Source organism: Lepisma saccharinum, chromosome 29 (assembly GCF_977018435.1).
Source record: "Lepisma saccharinum chromosome 29, izLepSacc3.1, whole genome shotgun sequence".
NCBI lineage: Eukaryota > Metazoa > Arthropoda > Insecta > Zygentoma > Lepismatidae > Lepisma > Lepisma saccharinum.
In genome coordinates, this window is record NC_139257.1 from 442450 (window position 1) to 464230 (window position 21781).

The following is a 21781-nucleotide window of genomic DNA, read 5'->3' on the forward strand; positions in this document are numbered from 1 at the left end:
TCTCGCCAAACAATTCAAAGAGTGGTAGGAAGATAATTGCAGATATTACGAAGAGAAAAAGCGGTAGGAGCAACCGCTCAACGATGCCGTCGGCGACCTGGGCTAAAAAATCAAGGATATTGCCGAACACAGCAAATATTTTATCACGAAGCTGGTGCCGGTGGCGATTCGTAACATCACGGACTATCTGCTCACTCCTCTTTCGCCAACAACACATTTCCAGCTACCTCCGCTTCCCACTAGGTTACCGTTGCCTAGCAGCAGCAGCAGCAGTTCGTCATCCGTCGAGGGAATACGGTTAGGACCGACCGCGGCCAAATATCTAAGCACCAAAGGGGATGACAGAGACGAAGTTTTCGGTTTGTATCCGCCACCCGATCCAAGCGTCTCTTGGAAGATAGGCAGTTGGCACGTCAAGTTCGACAAGGACGATATCATCATCTACAACGAAGTACGCATTTACGGTGGAACTCTGGAAACTGGTCACTAAGAACGTCCCGATCCCAAGGTGTATTCCCAAGAGGAATACGACAACTTCAAGGAAATTCTCAAGATGACCGACGCGCTGTATCAGAACAACGATCCATCTCAGAACAGGTTCAAGTCGTGCAGCAGCGAGAAGTACAGGAACGTCATTAAACCGCTGTGGAACGAAATGAAGCAGCAGCAGGAGCCCGGTGGCACTCGCCTACGCACCGGCAGCTGTATCAAACGCTACACCAATTTGCACGTGAAATTTGTGTGCTTGGACGACGTTCGTAAATTCGTAGACCGGTTGCTGGTCATCGCCGGAGAAGAGAGGGCCGGGAACCAAAAATTTCACAATGAAAAAGTCTTCATCGTCAACATGATCATTTTCAAACTAAATCGCATCATCGGCAGCGAGCCGAAAGGCATCGGTTACCTGATCAAGATCATCAGCATCTTGCCCCCGTGATTCTGGAAGCAGGCGGAAGGGAAGGGTCTTGTCAACGTCATCATCAACAAATTGCCCTTCGAAATGCATGCAACAAACATGGTCGCCACGATGGTTGAAGTTAGTCCGGGGTTATCCATCATGTCGATGACGGTGCCGTGCTTTCTCACTTCCACCTGTGAGAAGAGCTGGGAACGAAATTGTCTATCAGCCTGATGTTGGCTTCTGCATGGTAAGCTGCATCCAATTTCGAATCTGATGTAGAGGTCCGCGCTATGAGGGTGCACGAACATGTCGCCACCTCCATGTAAAATTCGATGTCCTTTTTTGGTTCGTTGAGATTGCCGAACGTTTTTCTGTTGGGAGGGTAGGACTGCAGTACGTAGCTTACTATGTGATCCATCGCACGTTCGATTAACCGACTATTTTATTACACGATAGCCAGCACGGCCATGATCGTGGCTCCAGCGAAATCCACCAATTCTCCTTTCTCGTTCATTATAGCCAGTTCCACTTCGCTGAACTTGTCATGCTGGATAGGAAAGAAGGTCGGTTTGGCCGGTTGGTAAAGAATCGGCTCCAGTAATTCCGAATTGGTCTTGAACGTCGCAATTATGCCGGTTTCTTTGTGCTTTTGCCCCCGATTCGCGTCCGTCGACACGAAACCCGAGAGCTCACCGATGGATCCGAGGTTTGTTTTTTCGGCTGCAGACGTGATCTCTACACGATGAGTGACCTAACTCTCGGAAAGGATGACGCTCGGAGGCAATTGGGCTGGCAGCGTAGTCAAGTTATACAGGCGAAACGGTGATCTTCCTGCTTCCCAGGTGGAGAGTGTTGTTGTATTCGCTGACGTTGCGAATCAGGTACATGATGTAGAAAGCCACGATCCCCAAGGACTCCTGTTGCAAAGTGCTCCTGATTACATCGTAATGCAATTTCTGTTTGAGGATTGAAGTCTCGCTTGACAAGGGCAGGACTAACATTTTATTTTTGTATTGCTATCGTTTTATCAAATCCGTGGCACTCTGAAACTTGTCCAACGATGTCAAGTCGCCGCCGCTGTAGGTTAGTTGCGAAAGAATGACCAGCATGACGACGCAGAGATGACCGCAGACCATTTCGTCGAAGTCCTGCATCCTTTCGTCGTTGTAAAATATTTCGGTCGTCGATTTCAGGTAGCCCGCAAAGCCGAGAGGCGGAATGCCACCGAAGGAATAAAAGGCGAAAGCGTTTCCGTCCTCGGCAATCCAATAACATACCTAGTGGGTTCCGAGGTTGAGATAATTATCCAAGTTGACTACTCCGATTTTGCCGCCGCTCCGACGTCAGTCTTTCGGCAATGTATCGGACATGAATTCGCCTCTAAAGTTTATCACGTTGAACAATTCGGCTAGAGACTCAATATCTTCATTTGAAAGGGGCACTTTTTGTAAGGTTGAATTTCTTTAACGCCGAGGCGTTTGGTTCGTCTTTCTTTTTCTCCTTAATCCGGAATCTGTAGAGTTGTTGTTGTTCGTCTTGCTTTCCATGACGAGGTTGTGTCTTTTTGCTCTTCGCGTCGATCACGGTTTTGGCAATCGCGGCACTGCCACCTGAAAGACTTCCCACGGCTCCGAGAGCAGCGAGGATCGCGGGAATGCAGAAAATGAATCCTCACTGCTGTCTTTGAGTCTTTGATTGTTGCAACTTCCTCAGCTGCGGCCTGTTAAACAAAAGTTTCATCCCGTGACCTTTCTTTAGACATTTTATTTTCTTATCTTGTTGTTTCTTCGTGAGCATGTAATCTATGCACGGAATGTTTTTCAGTTCCGAATAGGGAACTTGATGCACGACGCCTTTTGGTTGAATGGTTAAGAAGTAAAACTGTTTAATATATTATTTAATATTATTATTTACGAATTGCCTACCATCTTCAGTAGATACATCTATGAACTGGCTTCTTGAGGATTTCTTCAAACGCCCCCTGTCCCGAAGTCAATATTGTAGGACGTAGGAAACAAAACAAGTGAAGGTGAAAAGGAGTGTAAGAAGCAAAAAGGGTGCAGTAATATGATACAGAAGTGTTTGCGTCCATATTTCGGTGCTATGTAAAAAGTAGGAATGTGAATTATTTTGGGCAAATATCACAAGTCTTGCAGTTCCCTTCGATCCGAGAATAGCCCCAGGGAACGGTGTGTATCCCTCAATTTAAAATATTTCTCTTGTTGTATTTGGATCCAACGCTACTCTGTTCAATTTTACGGTCTTCACATCATGGTCCTTGCTCTGTATTCTATTTTGGTCTTCATGACGGATTGTTCAGTCTAGAGGCATGCTACGCATTCGTCGATCTTCAGGATTCGCTGAACTGTGATTTTTCCAACACTCTTAGATTTCTTGACGAACAAACTCCCTGATGACTTCACCATTCATTTCGTCCTTCAACAACCCGGGCACTTTCTTCTTTTTGGCTTGAATGCCGTATACGTTTGGATACGGATATCCTGAAGTGTCGAAATGTTCTCTCAAATGCCCCTTACATGTCTTTGTAAGGATCCTCCTTCATTACATAGACAATGATGTCCTTGTCCATGTACGCTATCTGGATGTTTTCATTATATCTTCGTTTCATATCATTGTAATGAAACTGGTACATCTATCTTCAGTTTCGACAAATCCAAGTTGGCGGCACCAACGTAAGTCGGTGTGTTAAATTGAATGTTATATTTGTTTAGATTTAAAAATGTTAGATTTTCAGAGAAAATTTTTCTACTCTTAAACCTCGGGTCATTAACCCACTTCTTGCATTTGTTCTCATCGGAGACTATCTTGATATCTTGGTATTTTCTAACGTTTTCCATAAACTTTACATAGATGGCGTTGTTCATCAGTTTGTATACATCTTTGTCAATGTCGCTGCCTGTCTCCTTTTGGTCTTCTTGTCAATGAATGGCTCTAGCCATTCACTTTGAAGGAATGACAAAACTCTGTGCACTTTGGACATCACAAGACCCTGCTGGAGATAAATTTCAGAAGATTGCAGTGTACCACGTATCGTTACTTTGGCTACAATGTCAGAAGCAATTTAGCTTGATTGGATTTGGGGGAAAATTTCATTTCGGATGCCAATGGGAGGTCGGAATGCGATGTGTGTATTTTCGTTGGGTAGTCCAGGTTCACCTCTGCCGGGAATCCTTCACTTCCTTCAAAATCGTCATTTTTAAGGCGATATTCCAGATCTTCCTTTGCCATGTCGGTTCCCACCGGAAGTTTCCACGTGGCAGCTTCTGCGTCATCGCGTATCCGTGCAAGTTGTTAGCACCCAGATACATGATGTAGGTTGTTTCTAAATTCGAATTGTACTCGTCGGTCATGTAATTAGTGTTGGCTTTGGCATGGCGCAAGGAGCATTCAACTATATGCACGCCGCAGATTTTTTGGTGTCTAGCAAAGTTATTTTGGGCCATTAGCTTACCGAATCTTTCACAAAGCTTGCTGCCGCCGGTATCTCCATCTTTCGACGTTCCAGGGCGCTGCACACATCTTGCTTTGTGGCGACTTACGTTGGACTTGGTTTGAAGGATACTGCAGTAGAGACAGTTTACTTTAGGTTCCCTTAGCTTCGGGACAGGGCATGGAGTGGATGGGTATTGTGATTGGTCCATTTATGCAAAAATATGCACACTTTTCAGATGTGTTTTTTAGGCGTATGTTATTGGTAAACTGCACACTATTATATTATTTTGGGGTACGTGTATCTGTATGACCTTCATGTTTTCCATTAACATTTCTAATCAATTTACTTAAATAGATTGAGTCCAAATCTGTAAATAAACATTGAGGCTCATCAAGATGCCAAACAATATGTTTGGGCACTCCAGAGGACACCGAGCCGCCCGAAAACACGGAAATTCTGAATCGTCACCAACGGGTGAAGAAACTTTGTAGCGACCTGCTAACTCTTCAGAACGCTTTTTCCTCAAGCATACAAGATGAGATCGCCATTCTCCAGAAAATGTTAGTGGGCCCGATCCTGAAGATCGAAGCGAAACTAAAATCTCTGATCGCCAAGTATGCCTATTTAGCCTCCTTGGAAAGTTTAGGCGGCATTCAGAAAACGGTGAACAACTTGCGGAGCGAATTGTATAACCTGCGGGGATCCGAAGACGTCCTTCAACTGAGAACTATGTTTGAGGAACAGGATCCTAGCATCGAAGCTAGTTTCAGCGAGCTGCAAAGCGTCATCGCCCGCAACAAGGTTCAACTAGAAATGAACCCGGCACCCGAAGACGTCCTTTTGAACAACCGAGCAATCGCGGACGTACGGAACGAACTCGTTAGCTTCTCTGGAGCCCTCCGCGGAACTTGAAGACTCGGTGCAAACCATCAGGGAAAAAGTAGAGACTGTCGAAGAAACCATCACTAACCTTCCATTGTCCGAAGAATTGAAAGTCATAGATAAGAGCGTGGCCGCCATAATACTTCAGCTGGATTTCTTACGAAGACTTCGGAAAATTCCAGGGAACCGTAGCGTATATATCGGGTACGCTTTAAAACGCCAATCAGGAAATCGAGAGGGTAAATGACGTTTTGAACACCTTGCAGCATAACCTGAAATCTTTGCAAGCTAAATTTTCGGAACTAGAGAGCATGCACGATATAATCGACAAAATTCAACGACAGGTGAGCACTCTGGAAAAAGGAAATTCCCTGAAAGGATTAGCTCATTTTCAGCACATCGTCGACGGCATTCAGCGAGATGTCGAAATCCTGCACAAATCCACGCCACAGGAAGAGGATATTTCCAGTATGCAATCATTCATTCCCAAATTCTAGATCAATTGAACGTGAAGGATTCGGACGTGTAAACGATCAGAAGCAGCCTGCCCGCGTTAAAAACCAAAGTCGGCACTTTGCCCACAAGCCAAGAACCTCGGTTGCGAAACGGACGAGAACATTCGAAACGAACTGAACGAACTGCAGGACGTCATTCGAACCTTGCCCACGTATCAGAACCTAAACGTACTTCGCGATGGTTTCACGGAACTGCACTCGTACGTTGACGAGATGGTGAAACAATATTCCAAATTTACCGTCGTAGAGAGCATGTAGAAAATCATCTCGAACCTCAGGGAAGGAATAACTACTTTGCAGGACGAAAACGTCGCTCACGAATCGACTTTATTTGTCTTAAGTGGAAAAGTGTGCGAGTTTCACGAAAAACTGCACGGTCAGATATTCAGAAGAACCCTTCGCTTCCCTATGTTATCACCGCAATATCTGGGCGTTTGGATTCCGTCTAAAGCGCTTTGGTTTAGCTACAGACTTCAGTCTCCGGAAAGGAAGACGCTCTGGAAGCAGTACTAAGCGGTCTAACTTCCATTCAAATCATAGTTTTGCATATCGCACCGAACCGAGAAAGGTCGTCTCCGTTCTACACGCACGCTAGGATATATATGTTGGACGTCTACAAGCCGTACTACGAGTTTTTCTTCAGAGGAAGATTCAAAGTGATCCACTTTTCGCTCAACAAAGTGCAGCGAGTGTACCTGTATCCCTATCTCCAAATTACCGACAGCCACAACAGAGTGAAGTACGGTGAGCGCCACCTCGTATACTATTCAACGGGGGACATCAACATCGACGTTCCTTTGGTACCGGATGAAGAAGATAATATCCCGGAAATTTTCACCGTCGAATCAGGCGAAAGGCTGTACTTCGAGAACAAAGGACTTCCGATAACGATACGATAACGATCGTGCTAACATACGATACTTTGTAGCAAACTCTGTAATATTAAAGCTGTGTTGTTGTAAAGAAATGTGAAATATATCTATCTATCTTGAGAACAAAATTTCATGACAAAATTCATTAGGTTAATTTCCCGACGTCGGAAAAGGAAACGGACCTCGCTAATAGGTCCAGAGAATACCGGTTTCATTAAAAAGCATGGTGAGATTTGCTAGAGGACCAATAATAACGGTGATATTGTAAAATTTCATTCTGCAGGCTAACAAGGCTTGTGAGAATGAAACTGACCTCGCCAACCGATTCAGAGCCCCCTGTTTCCATATGAGAAAGCCCGATGCTCGCTGAATGCCGAAATAACGAAGATATTAAAGAAAGTTCGTTTTTTTGCAGGCTTCCGAGGCCCTCGGAGAAGGAAACCGACCTCGCCAATCGGCTCAGAGCGCCCGATTCATTAAAATATAAGATCAGCCTGACAAAGGATCATTGATAAAAATTACGAAAGTGAGCGAGACGCTACTCCCGGCGAGGTGATTGGAAAAACAGATTTTCATGTTAATAACGAGGTAAAATTATATCTTTGAATGTTGAGGCAATACGTTATGCGTCTATTTCCCAGTTCTTTCAACACATTTTTTAAAAAAAAAAACACGAACAGGTATACAGAGAATACTTTTGTTTAAAACTACCGAGGATAAAATACACAAAGCATAAAGTTACACCAGCGAGACAGAATTAGACATAATATTGATTTTAGGATCGAACAATTGCGCGTGTTTTCGTGTCCCCAATCTCGTGCAGTCAATGGCAAAGGGTAGGGAAATAGTACTCTTCTATTTTCATTACTCTTTTATTCTACATCCTGTGTTGTTTTTAAGGAATGAAACTTAGTCGGTTCGAAGTATGCATTGTTCTCTGCCTATTGATGCCTTTATTTCAATTCATTGCAATTATATTGCTAATGAAAATGGTGGTGAAAAATTCATTTACTGTTTCTTTCGCCATTGAGTGAACAACGCATAAATTGAGATGATGTTTTTTAAGATCACTTTATAAACAGTAAAGCTAATCGGGACTGGACTTACGGGTTAAAGTGGGATCTAAACCACTATATGCCTCCAAGAGACATCGAACCCCCTTTTTTCCTCCTCTTGATAATAAGGCGACGACACTACCACTGCCATATCGAAAAAAAAGAAAGAAAGGGGGGTTTCCTTAACTCAGGCATCACGAATACAAAATAATTCTGCGGTTATTGAAGGGAAAATATTTTCGTTCTCTCCGGTTTTTTTTTCAACCTCTCGTTGACCGCGGGCTTCGGCCTGTAAGCATATATTCAGTTTTATATTTGCTAACTTCCAAAGCTATTTCTCTAGCTGCTTCGAAAAATATTTTAGCATTATTCTTAATTGTATTGATATCATCCCCTAATAAGTCTACATCATCTGCATATTCTAACAACTGAGTTACACCGTTTAATTTTAGTCCCTCGTTAGTTTATTTTACCTTCTTAACAACATACTCTAAGGCAAAATTAAAGAGCAATGGAGATAGTGCATCTCCCTGTCTTAACTCATCTTAATTGTAAATTTGAGTGACACATTAATACCCACACAAATTTTACTTTCTGTTTCGCTGGTGCATACTTTTATCATACTAACAAACTTCTTAGGTATTCCAAACTCGACTAATATATTATATAATTCATCTCTATTGACCGAATCATATGCTTGTTTGAAATCAATGAATATCTGATGGACATTTTGATTATATTCCAACCTTTTTTCAGGTCTGTGTCTGATTTGAAAAATTTGATCTGTAGTTGATCTGTTACGTTTATATCCACATTCATAATCACCTATAATTTCCTTAGCATATGGGGTTAGTCTTGCTAAAAGAATGTCAGATAATATTTTATATGTTGTTGAGAGTAGAGAAATTCCACGGCAATTATTGCAGTTCATTTTATCACCTTTTTTAAACACAGGAACAATTATGGATTCTTTCCACTGTTGAGGTATTTCTTCTTTATTCCATATTAAACAAATTAATTGATGAATTTGACACATTAATGAATTTACACCATATTTAATTAACTGAACTGGTATTATATCAATTCCAGGTGCTTTCTTATTCTTTAGCCTTTTACTAGCATCTTTAACTTCAGTCAAGTTATGTTCTGGAACTAAAGGTTCTGCTGTGTGCATTTCATTTACTTCTGATTTATCTCTTACGTGAACATTTAAAAGGTCATTAAAGTAGTTCTTCCGTCTATTTAGAATATCGCTTGGGTCAGCTAGAAAATCGCCGTCTTTATCTTTATCAAGTTTACTTTAGGTTGCCACCCCTTTCTAAATTCATTTACACCTTTATATCAAACTCTGATATTTTTGTTTTTGATGTTTGTTTCAATTTCGTTAATTTTGCTTTTCAAGTAATCTATTTTTTTTTTACTTCTAAACTTGCTGTTAACTTCTTGCTTTATTATATTATAATTGCTTAGATTTGTGTCATCAGAATTATTTAACATGTAAGTCTAGCCTGATTTCTTATTTCTATTAGATTATGACATTCATTATCAAACCATGCTCTATTTTTTGTTGGTTTATGATATCTTATACTTTCTTTATGTGCTCCTAATTCTTATTTACGTCTGTTTCATTTATATTTTCATCATCATTTAGATCCTGCAAAACATCAAATCTACTTGACAGTTTAATTTGATAATCTTTCTTATTCCTTTCATCAGTAAATTTTTCTGTATTAAATTTTTGACTTTTAGAGTTTGTTGCTTATGATTATTTATCACTGCGAGTCATTCTCTTAGTTTAGCAATTACTAAATAATGGTCACTGGCACAGTCAGCACCTTTATGTGTACGAACGTCAATTACAATAGTTTGCCTTCTCTTATCAATGAGAACATAATCTGATTATTGAGTTTTACCATAAGGAGAAGACCAGTTATATTTATGGATATCTTTATGTTTATGTACTTTCACAATTAAATTCTTTGAGGGGGCAAAAGTTATCAATCTTATATCATTATCATTACTTAATTCATGAAGATTTTATTTAACAATCGTGGGTTTAAATGTATCTTCTTTTTTCAATCTGTGCATTACAGTCACCTAACAGAATTCATATCATTCTGAGAAAATTTATCAAAGACCTGTTCTAACTCTGTATAAAAATCATGTTTAGTATTATCAACTGTATTTTCCGTTGGTGCATGTATGTTTATTAAAATAATTTTACACCACCTACCCTGTAAAACTGCATATCATATCCTATCATTAATAAATTCTACTGTTTTAAGAGCCGAGATAATTCTATTCTTCATGGAAAAGCCTGTTCCAAAATTAGGATCTTCAGTACCACCATAGAAAAAGTATAATTTTTAGTTTTACAATTCCCTTCTCCTGGCAACCTAACTTCCTGGAGAGCTACTACATCTAATTTATACTTAACTATCTCATTAACTGTACACTAAAATGCCCCAGGCCGGTAGAGGCTCAGAACATTCAAGGTGCTTAATTTAATATCCTTATTCCTAATGTAGACTATCCTTAGTCGAGGGACCTCCCAAAGTAGTCCCCGCATGGAGATCCGAATGGGGGAATATTTTACCTCCGGCATATTTTACCTCCGGAATATTTTACCTTGGGAACATCCATGGCCTCATATTGTTGTTTCTTGACATGTCTTTTTACAGTGCAGAGTTGTCAGCTCTACGCCTAACCCCCAATACGAATGGAGGACAGCACCTGTCGTTGGTAAGCGGATCCCTCGGATCTAGCTGGGAGGAACACATTGTAGCACACCAACCATACCCCACTTCTGCCGATTGTGGGACGCTCATAGAGCTATATTTTGAAATTACATACGTTTGAAATTACAAAATCAAAATGCATTTTAAAGTTTTGATGTTAGGATTATATGTACGTAAATATGCTTTTGTAGTCAAATTAGTTTTATGCTGATTGACTTCTTCCAGTCACTCTTGGCTTTGATAACCACTCCGCCACCACGGATATCCCGCTCAAATTAGTTTTAGTCTAAATTAATACTCTCCTAGCACGATCTAATAAATTTCGTAGTATTGCACAAACTAACACAATGGCACACACAAACATACACAATTATATAATTATCTGAACTGAAGATTGCGTTTTCGTTAAATATATTCTACAGGTCACAGACAAATAATTGTGTATGCAAAGAAAAATATTACACTCATAGATCTAGAGTAATTAATATAAATAATGGCATGCACCCGTTTTAAGTGCATTTTTTTAAAAATAAATTTTAGGTTTGATTTAATGTAATGAAAATTCTTTATAATTCATTTAAGTACTACCCAAACATAAAAGTTTAACTCATAAGAAACATTTTTCGACACCTACAAAACTGCATAAATCTGTCAATTATATTAATCCCATTTTTGAAAATATAGGGTAGTGTTGCACTCAGGCAAAGTGCAAATTTTGAAGCTTGAATTTCTCTTCAACCAATGCGTTACAAAACTCTTTCGAGGTGTACGAAAGTGTACAAAACCTTTGCATTATTTAAGCCCATTTTTCACCACATTCGTCAATGATGCACTCAGGTATGAACTTGCAGTGCACATTTTGAATTTGAATTTTTCTTGAACCGAGGTCTTAAAATATGTTGTAGAGGTGTACAAAATTGTAAGAAACCTGTAGATTATTTTAAGCCCATTTTCCAAGATCTTCGGCAGAGTCGTACTAAGGCGTCAACTTGGAGTTCACATTTTTAAGTTTAATTTTCTCTTGAACCGGGGCGTTACAAAACTTTTTTGCGGGGTGTACAAAACTGTCCAAATTTATACAAAACTTAGATATTGTGAAATTGAATTTTCGTTCATGTTGCACTCGAAGATGACGGAGCTAAGTAAATGTCAGCACGGTTCTAACGAATCATACTGTAAACAATAGCAAAGGTGTTGACTATTTTTAAAAGTCTTTTAAAACTTCATAATTTTGAATGTTTGTGTATCCCAGAGTGCCTGACTCCTTAAGAAATTAAAATTTAGTAGATTTCAATTTACGTAATTCTTTATGTATTATTAGGTGGTCCCAAGATGCGTTGATAATACGCTCTACCCGTATTCTACCAGGTATTACGAAAATACGACTGCTATGGTGTGTAATACATCCATCGAAGTGCTAACGGAGCATGGATTATGCTTCTCCATTAATTCCAAAGTCACAAACAACTTTGACAAGTCCAGGTTAGTAAATAATTGCCAAGATGTGTTTGATTTTTAGGAAATCAAATCTACTCATAAAAACCTTGGGGAAATATAAAATACACCATTTTAGTTGATATTGCAAAATACATCACAAATGAGGAGTTTCGGTCAAGTTTATTAATATTAAGGGAGGAAACGATTGTCACAATGAATGTTACAGCAGGAGTATATTTTCAAGGTCACTAAATTTTCTAAAAGGGAAGACAATTTTTGCTTATTATTTTCACTGGTCATTTAGAAATATGACATTAAACATTTAGGATCGCAAGGAAAAGTAAAAAAAAAAAATAACATACTATTTCATAAGCGTGGGTACTGTCATTCCAAAAGAGATATAAATGAAGTAAAAATATGGCCATTACAATGAAAGCCTCCCAGATGGTGTAGTAGCTTACGCAGTAGGCTCGTAAGCAAGAACCGAAGTGTTTGATGCAAGTTGATGGGCATTGCGCAGTGGTTCGGATACCACATTAAAATGTAAGTCCATTACCGATTAGTCTATCTGAAGAAAACAAATCCGTGAACCAAAGATTAATACCAAGCACGGAGGGTTCTCGTGCGTATAACTAGTAGATGGAGTACTTGACGACACAGTAGTTGAAGAAGGACTTCACATTCAAAAGAAAAGAAACATCTGTCAAACTTCTATGAATAATGGCCTTTGCTTCAAGCACCGATTTACATTAAAGTGTATCCATTTTCGATGAGTGTCAGCGTCTTAACATTAGCAATACCAAGGGGAGAGGGTCCTCAGGCGCACTGATTCATTTTTTTCGTATTACATGTATATCTATCAATGTAAATATTCCTAAAAATATAGTAATTGTTCTTTGCAATATTTAGAATGACATCGCGTGTTTTTTTGCAAAAATGATCATTAAAAAGTTACTTTATTTCGTTGATATTGTTAATGGGATTCAAAGTCCCACCACTTGGTAATTCTAAGGGAAGATTTCGCAATGATGTTTTAAAGGTATTTCAATACATGAAAGGATATATTCAATTGCTAAACTATAATAACAATTTGAAATAATGAATGTATGGGTAGTAGAAAAAGAACAAAAATATATCTTTGCTAGAATTTTGCACAGTTTAAGTATTGTTCCAAGTATCAACATTGTAATTGAAACATGAAAGTAGTGTCTAGTTAGTTTACTTATGTGTAAAAATGACAGAAAACACACATCAGTCCAGTTCATAGGCCTCTTAGCCCCCCCCCCCTCCTTGGTAATCCGTGTAACAAAAAATACCTTGGCATTGCTAGGGTTAAGTTGAGACCCTAGGTTTGAACTCCAGTGTGGGCCAATTAACTCTTTTCTCTCCCAAATAATGCCACTGAGTCATAGCTCTTGTAATATGTTCTTCATCTTGATATTTTGCAATTGTTCGTGTAGCAAGAGGAATGTAATTATTGAAACAATTTAAGTATTAATTAATTTAAGTATAAGCTTGCGAAATTGCTCCATACAATTTTCAGTTTGAAACGTAATAATTTTAACTTTATTGTGTTGTTGCTAAAATTTATTGCTTGTAAGAAGCACTGCTACAATCGTGTGTTAATCGTTTATGACATTAGTAGTAGAAAATAGAGAATTGAGCGCAATCCTAGTACTACTAGAGGCAATAATATTAAGGGCTTTTTTTAAACTAAAATTAACCTTTTCATATCGTCTGGTGGATTTAACTAATCTATAAGTGTAACAAATTGCTTAAACTTAAATCATCCTACAATGTCAAAAATCTTAGTGTAAGGATGATAAAAATGAAGCTGGTAGATTTAGCAGTGTAACAATCTTGTGCTTATACTGTGATCGCAGGGATCATGTGAACCCTGTTCATTAGCTGAGCACTCAATATGCTGCCCAATTGCTGAGCAGCTTAGCCCAATGAGAAATGTTGAGCCATAGTTTAATGCAAAGGGAAGAAGTAGTAGACGTAAATCGTAACAACAACTTGGTGGTATCTGAAAGTTGTCCATTAATACTTAGGCAGTCCGGCAGTAATTAATATACGAGAATATTATTAATAAATATATTACTAGCCGATTTTTGTTGCGGAGTGGTTAAAACAGTGCGCAACGACGCAAGGGAACTCTGCTTCGAATCCAGGACTGGGCACCTTTGTGATTGACTTTTCATCAATTTAATCTTATCATCACTTTTTATTATTCCGATGATAAGTCACAAGTTATTACTAAAATTATTCCATAGTGAATTGCATATGCACTTACCTTTTTTATTCAACTGCAGTACCTCGCGTTATTATATATTCATAGAGATCACCTATCCCAAATCAACATTCGAACCCGGGACTCCAGGAGTTGTAGCATGCTGCGTCGCCAAGGGTTCCGGGTTCAATTTCGCTCGGGCATGGTTGTTTGTAAATTTCTATTTATCAATTTCTAAATTTTATCACTCATCCTCATTGTTGGGATTAGCCAAGAGGCACAGAACGCGAAGTAAAATAAAATAAATCAATCCCCTGACTAAAACAGTTTATTCAGCTCTGTGTAGACAGAGACACTTAATATATTTACTGGAAGAACTATGCCAAATAACCGGTCGAAGCTAGCGTGATCGGCAGCCATATTAACCTTGGCTGCACCAAGTCTGGTTTTCACATTAATCGCACTGCGACACTGGCTCATATGCTATGATATAAATAATAGAAGATAGATTTATCACAACGATAGTTTGCTCCCAGAAAAGCTGTAATTATCTATCATTTGTCTCTGAGTTTTGACATGTTTTGTTTGAGTGGGAAAAATAGAGGACGTTTGGGAGAAATCTAACGAATGATAATTGTGTTTGTATTCGTTATCAAGCATTTGCAATATGTTACGATATTGCTGGGAGATTGATGGGTTGATATACTGTACGCCGAGCCTAGCAACTGGCGGGTCGATTTAGCTACCACTTCAGGTTACCGTATTGATCAGTTAGTTAGTGCCGCATTGGAGAAGAAGTATAGTCAATTAGTTGTATAGGTGAATTGTACCTATGTAGAAAGTATGAAGAGTTGCAGCAATAGTACAGGTTTCTTCTGTTCCCTACAAAATCTTCTCATAGGCCTTTGCCTCCTGCCTCTTGTCAGGCTCTTCGCGAAGCGTCGCAATTGCTTGATCAGCCTCCACTTGTTTCTTCAAATTGCCCCGATTATGCTTATTGTCGACCCATAACGAGCATAACCCCTTCTTTTCTTTCCACTCTGCCTGCAACGTCTATTCCATCATCAGGAACCAGTCTCCCCAATCGTCGATCTTCGGCCATCCAGATGAACCCCTGGTTCTTGAAATGTGTCACAGCTACTGCACGGCCTCCAATTGCTGCTTTGATGCCGAATTTATGCCAGTGATCAGAAGTTTCGCCAATTCCCTCCCCGCTTCCAGTGTACATTTTCGTAATAGTGCGTCCAAATATGTTATAGTGTGTAAACATACGTCATGATTCGACCAATTATGTTATCGTTCATCATATTGTGTTATATTGCATCTTAGTGCGTCACAATGCGTCATATTGCGTCATCATATATTGCATGGTATATAGTTGGCCATGTTTAAGCAGTAAGAATTCTCTTGCTTAAGTACGTTATTAGTTTAAGTAAGTTTTTCTTCACACTGCCACTGTTTTTTAGAAAATTAAGAGCTCCTACATTGGTTTCTGTCTGTATTAAAATAGTACTCAGACAGCAGTGTTGTGACCTGGTAATTTAAGAGATTTTTGGCAACTGGAGTGTGTATTAAAATTGTTCTGTGACAAAAGTCTTCTCAGCGATAAGAATAACACTACACAAAGTGTTGTCGGCATGGGCTCATGGAATTCGCACACAATCTTAGTAGTGTAAACCTATTGTTTCTACGTCATCCTTGTAGGTATGTCTAGTATTTAACATCAGTTGTGACATATTTTGATGATTTTGATGATTTTTTTATGGATTTTATTGCATTCGACGATGTTCTAGTACTATTTTTTGCTCAAGCTCATTTTTGGAGCCTCATCTTCGAAGTAATGCCATGATCTTACGAAATATAACTTAACCTATTCACTTTTTTACAGCCTTTTACGGGTTAATAACCTACAAAGTGTAAAATGATTGTTTCTACGCAACCCTTGTAAGTGGGCCTAGTGTTTAACCTCAGTTGTGACATACTTTAATGATTTTGATGATTTTTTATGGATTTTATAGCATTTGACAATGTTCTAGCCCTATTTTTTGCTCAGTCTTATTTTGCGGCCATTTTTTGTAGGTGGGGCCCTCAACGTAAACGTCAACGATGTATTTGGGGGAAATATTTTCTTTTGTAGGTGGGGGTCCTCAGCGTAAACGGCTACGATGTATTTTTTATGATGTGTGAGCCCCTTTTTTGGTATGTATGTCGTGACATTTTTACAATAGGTTCAATGCCCCACAACTTTTAGAGGCCACAGTGGGGGGGGCTCGCAGTGTTGCCAACTTACTCCTCAAAAATTTCACCATATGATATTTCACAGGCGAAGCTAACCTACAAATAGAAGTTAGCACAACTCAGTATTGTCATAAATTTCTATAGTATAGTATTTTTTTTTATGTGAAAAATTTTTGGATCTAAGGTCAGTGTAATTTTTATAGAATTATCCATTTTTTCTTGTATCTAAAACTGTTCAGTTACTCTTTAATTCTTGACATCATACACAAACGTTTTCCCTGTAATAAGAATGACGTTGCATAGAGTATCGGCAGGCAAGGCGTCATGGAACTCGCACACGATTTTGGTGTTGGTACGATCGTTAAGAACCACCTACTTTCTCTTCCATGTGTTAATGACGAACATGGGTCTGCAGGCTATGAACTCATTGGGGTTGTAGTACACGTCCACATTACCGGAGGTCACTCTCTTGTAAGGCGTGTATGCCTCATACAATTTCAGGTAGACATTGTTTGCAATGTTCAGGTTGTCTTTCTCACACGGGAATATCTCGATCCTGCCATATTTGAGGTAGATGTTCTTGATCATGCAGTTGTCGAACTGACTCGAATCTTTTTCTTGGTTGTTGTCCTCCCCCGTCTGGAAGAGCACGACCACAAACTCTGGCATATCGTACCGGATGCTGTTAAACCGTGTGGTCACATCAAATTTAAAATGGTTGCCGGAAGCAGGTTTCTGCACGCACTGGTAACCGTAAAATGGGATGGGTAGTTGGGGATTCTTCAAAATGTCTGTTTGTACTTGCGAGTGTAGTTAGTTTCGTATTCCACTACGGGCATATGCAGCTCCATGGACTGGATGATGCACTTGGCAGGATCTGGTAGTGTATTGGGAAGTGCTGAACCGTCTGCATTCAAGGTGGTGTAACGCAGCAGCGCATCGTTGTCGTTGGCGCTTCTGCGAAAAGTGACTCGCAAACCACCCTTCCACATAATCTCTGTGTATTCGGAGAAGAAGCCAGGAAGCAGGCGCATGGGAAACAGTACTGTGTGACTTTGAGGTTTTGATTTTTGTACCTGCTTCGAATCCCCCTGCCTGGTAGTATGCTGCATCGGTCTTGGAAAGTTTCAATGTTTCCACAGCTTTAGAGGTAATCCCGGGGTAGTCAACCCTATCGATGACGGTGCCATGCTTTCTAACGTCCACCTGCGACAACATATAAGGCACAAAATTATCTACAAGTCTTAAATTTGCATTGGCAAGGAATGCTTCGCCGTTGACTCTCTTCACAACAACAAACTTGATATACAAATCAGCTCTGTGAGGGTGAATAAACCCTACCCCGACGTCCTCGTCGTATTCTATCTCTCGATTCGCTTCGTTGAGGTTGGCAAACGTGCGACGATTGGGAGGGAAGGACTGCAACTCGTAACTTTCGAATTGCTCCATAATGCATATTTATTATACGTTAATCTCCACGACGGCAGTGGCCGTGGCTCCTGCAAAATCAACCACCTCTCCCTTCTCGTTGGTGATTGCCAATTCTATGTTGTCTATGCGATTAGGAGATACAGGAAATTATATCGGTGGGGAGGGTGTGTAGATAATTTGCTCTATGAACTCAGAGTTAGGTTTGAACGCAGCGATAATACCTGTCTGCTTGTGACTTTCTGGAATGTCGTCCGTGGATTTGGTGATCCTACCTTCTGTCACATTGCAATGTATGTTCAGATTCTCATTGGCTAGAAATTTAGGAATATTAGCACCGATGTGCTTGATGCCAGGTTCGAGCTTTGTGTTGTTCTCGAATCCCAAAAGCTGTCTGATAGTACCCAGGTCTACGGTTTCCGTGGCAGACACCAGTTCCACCCTGTGAGTTACAGAATTATGCGACATCAGTACACTTCTCGGCAATTGAGCCTGCAAGGTAGACAGATTGTACTGGCCAGGGGTGATGCAGATTTTTTCGCTGTATATTTTGATGGTATTGTTGTGTACCGTCACATTAGGTTTCAGGTACATGCTGTAGAATGCACGAAGAGCAATATATTTAGGATAGATGATATCGTCATGCAATGCGAGTTTCAGAATCGAAGTCTCGCTTGTGAGATGGAATTCTTCCATAGTGCTTCAGGTGCCACAATGCTTTCTGGAATTCCTTGATTGTTGGGTTATTTAATTGCGAGAGGAAGACAAGCATGGAAACGCAGAGATGGCCACAGTTCACATCGCTGAAACCCTGGATGCGTTCGTCATTGTAGTAGAGGTTGACAACACAGAGATACTTTACCCACCGAGCAGGCGGTATGCCTCCGAATGAATCTAAAACAAATGCTTTGTTGTTGTTGACTTTGAGGTAGCAAATCCAATGTGTACCTGGATTTTCGTAACTGTCTAGGTTAACCACACCACACTCTTTTTCCCTCACAACAGAGGGTAAAGAATCAAACTTGAAAACGCTCCTGAAGATCTTGATCCCCAACGATTCGATCAAAGACTCAATGTCGAAGTTGGACAGGGTTCTTCTTTTTTTAAACTTTTTTAAACTTCGAGGTTGTTCTTTCGCTTTTTGGTCACAACTTTCCCTTCTTCTCCATAGCCAGGTTGTGGAGTTTCTGCTCTTCTAACTCGGCCTTGTTCTTTTTTTGCATCGATGACGGTCTTGCCAATGGCGGCACTGCCTCGTGCCAACCTACCTACAGCACCCAAAGCTGCCAAGATAGCCAGGATGTTGATTACGAAACTTTCAGTCTTCTGCCTCTTTCGCGATACTTGTAACCTCTTCAAGTGAGGAATGCTGAGCAGCAATTTCATTCAATGACCTTTTGCCAAGCAGGAATGTTTCCTTTCGCGCTGCTTTTTGGTGAGCATTCCATCTAATGTTCCGAGAGACTTGAAGTTTGCGTAGGGTATTTGGTAAACGACACCTTTGGGCTTCATGGTGAAAGTATGTTATTTATATATCGTGAGAGGGTAAGAAAAAATATCTGCTTTGCCTAGTGCAATGAAGTGATGGTAGGTTGGTTATACAAGTTGCTTTTTTCACAAGGGTTATTAAGTTACAACTACACCCTAATTTTCGTTTTGTGTTCATGGCGATGGCCGTACCCTATGCGGCAACCCATTCACCAAGCGAGGCATCTCTGCTGACGAGTCTCCCGAAAGACGCATGCTCCAACTTTCTGTCAGCATCATGACGTGCGTCAAGATTGGTGTGAGCATTGTTGGCAATATCGTGGTCCTTGCATGCTGCGTCCAGTGGGTTCACTCCCTTGTCTCCTCTTTCCAGTAACCTGGCAGGTGCATCTCGAAGAGTAGCTTGTTCATAATATCGTTCACCAAACCTCGACCCTCGGATACATTCCAGAATTTGAGAGGCTGGGCGTTGATGATTTTGATAAGGTAACCTATACCTTTGTTGTCGTTGACAATGAAGTTGGCAAGCTTGGTGCTAATCATGTCCATGATGCCACCTTCTCGTTGTGGAAGTTGCGATTGCCTGCATTTTCTTCGCCTGCAATAAACAGCAATTTGTCTAAAAGCTTCCTTACGTCGTCTACCCAAACAAACTCCTTTGGCAAGGTGTTGTAGAGTTTGACAAAGCTGCCAGTCTTGAGCTGGGTCCATATTGGCTTGATGAGGTTCCTGTACTTTTCGCCGCTTCTAGATTTCACGCGATTTTGTGTTGCATCGTTGTTTTGATACAGTGCGTCCGTCATGATAAAAATCTCTGTGTAACTTTGATAATCGTCGTCTGTATTATCTATAGGTTGCTTCTTTGTGATAAGTTCCCACAGTCCCACGGTGCCGAGATACCTAGTCCAGCTGATCTTCTCGCCCAAATTAAATTTTTCTTCGTCGCCCTCGAAAGTAAATTTCACTTTCCAATTTTCCAAACCACACCCTTGAATGTTCCATGATCGGTACAATCCAAATACCTCGTCTTTTTCGAATTTCCAGGTGCTTAGGTAATCCCTCGCCAGCTTACCCAGCTCCACTAGCTTGTCCGAAGAGGTACTGCCTAGGGCCTGACGTCTCGGAGCCGGAGCAAGTTCGAACGGAGTAGTGTGAATGCTGAATATCGGTGTAGGTATGGTATAATTTCGAGCAGTAAGCGCAAAAGCTCGTTGATTAACTCTTTGTTTTGCTCGGTGACATCTTTGATTTCTTTACCAAGTCCACTGATGACATAGATGATAGGTTGGTCCTGACGCCTTTTTTCTTCGTAAATTCCACGATTCTCGGATTTCCAACCCTTAAATCGTTTTGCCAGGTAGCTACGCAACTTCAGGTTGTCGTCTGCAAGTTTGCGTTTCATTTTTTTTTTGTATGTAGTTATTTATAATAGGTCAAGACGTTTCTTGTAACGTTGCAACGTTATTAATTATGTTTCTGTATTTTCCGATATTGTGTTTCCTCGTCATGTCTATTGTGACAAATCCGAAATCATCTTGGTTCCAGCATGAAGAGCAAAATTTGGAAAACTGATTGTATTTTATATCCCAACCTACATAATCATCGTAAGCGTGTTTTAAATTGGTGTAGTTTTGACGAAACAAACAAATGAAATTAGCATTGTCTCGGAGTAGCTGCTTGGGGATTTTGGAAAATGTCTGAGCAAGGTAGAAGCAGTCCATGCCTCTGTGCCGACCCTGAGTAAAAAAAATTCGAATTTCTTTCTGGTTCTCAAGGATCACATCGTCAAAAAGCACCACCGAATTTTCGAGAAAGCAGTTTAGTGGTATCACTTGAGAAGCAAATATAGCAATGCCTAGTCCCTCGTACAGTTTCGACAGCTGGCGATACATCGGTTGCTCCAAACTTTTGGACAATACATACAGATGCCTGTTCTTCCAGTTTAACCAGTTGGGTGCAAGAAGAAAATTATCAATAAGTAACGTTGTTTTTCCACATCCAGAAGGTCCAACAATGAGGCAGCGAATGTTGTCGTTTAGAAACTCGCCATTTTCTCTATCCTGACCTTATTGATGGAAAATCTGACAGTCGTCGTACCACATCCCAAGCACCCGTTGCACAATCACCTTGTTTGCGTCTATCCAACTACCTCGCTTCCCAGCCATTTCACCTTTTCTACGCAATACTTTTTCAATAAGATACGTGTTGGGATATTTTGTTTTAAAAAGTTCCTCTACCTAAAATCTTCCTTTTAGAATTTCGTCAGGATTATCTTTTATTATATACGTGAGACAGTTTCCGGGTAAGACTTGAACAACATTGAAAATTTCGGTTCTCCAATTTTTAGTGAAACCTATTTTAAAAGGCACGCTTAAATTTACTGACTCTCACCTGATCTCCAATTTTGTATTTCGGTTTCTTGCTTGTAAATTTGTACTTTGGACAATAAATCGTAAAAATTAAACGCTGCTCGTCAGATTTGTTGACGTCAGCTGGTTTCATATTTATCGTGCAATGCAAACTGTGATTATAGCTGTTAA

General features: G+C 40.1%; 1 protein-coding gene across 1 annotated transcript in view; it reads left to right on the forward strand.

Annotated features, from left to right (window-relative positions):
* The window catches only part of LOC145981153 (uncharacterized), a 479000-nt gene that overhangs the window by 184655 nt on the left and 272564 nt on the right, over nt 1–21781 (forward strand). The window contains exon 4 of the mRNA XM_083114280.1: nt 11739–11899. Coding sequence (XP_082970406.1) covers nt 11739–11899 — 161 coding nt within the window. The remainder of the gene's footprint in view (nt 1–11738; nt 11900–21781) is intronic.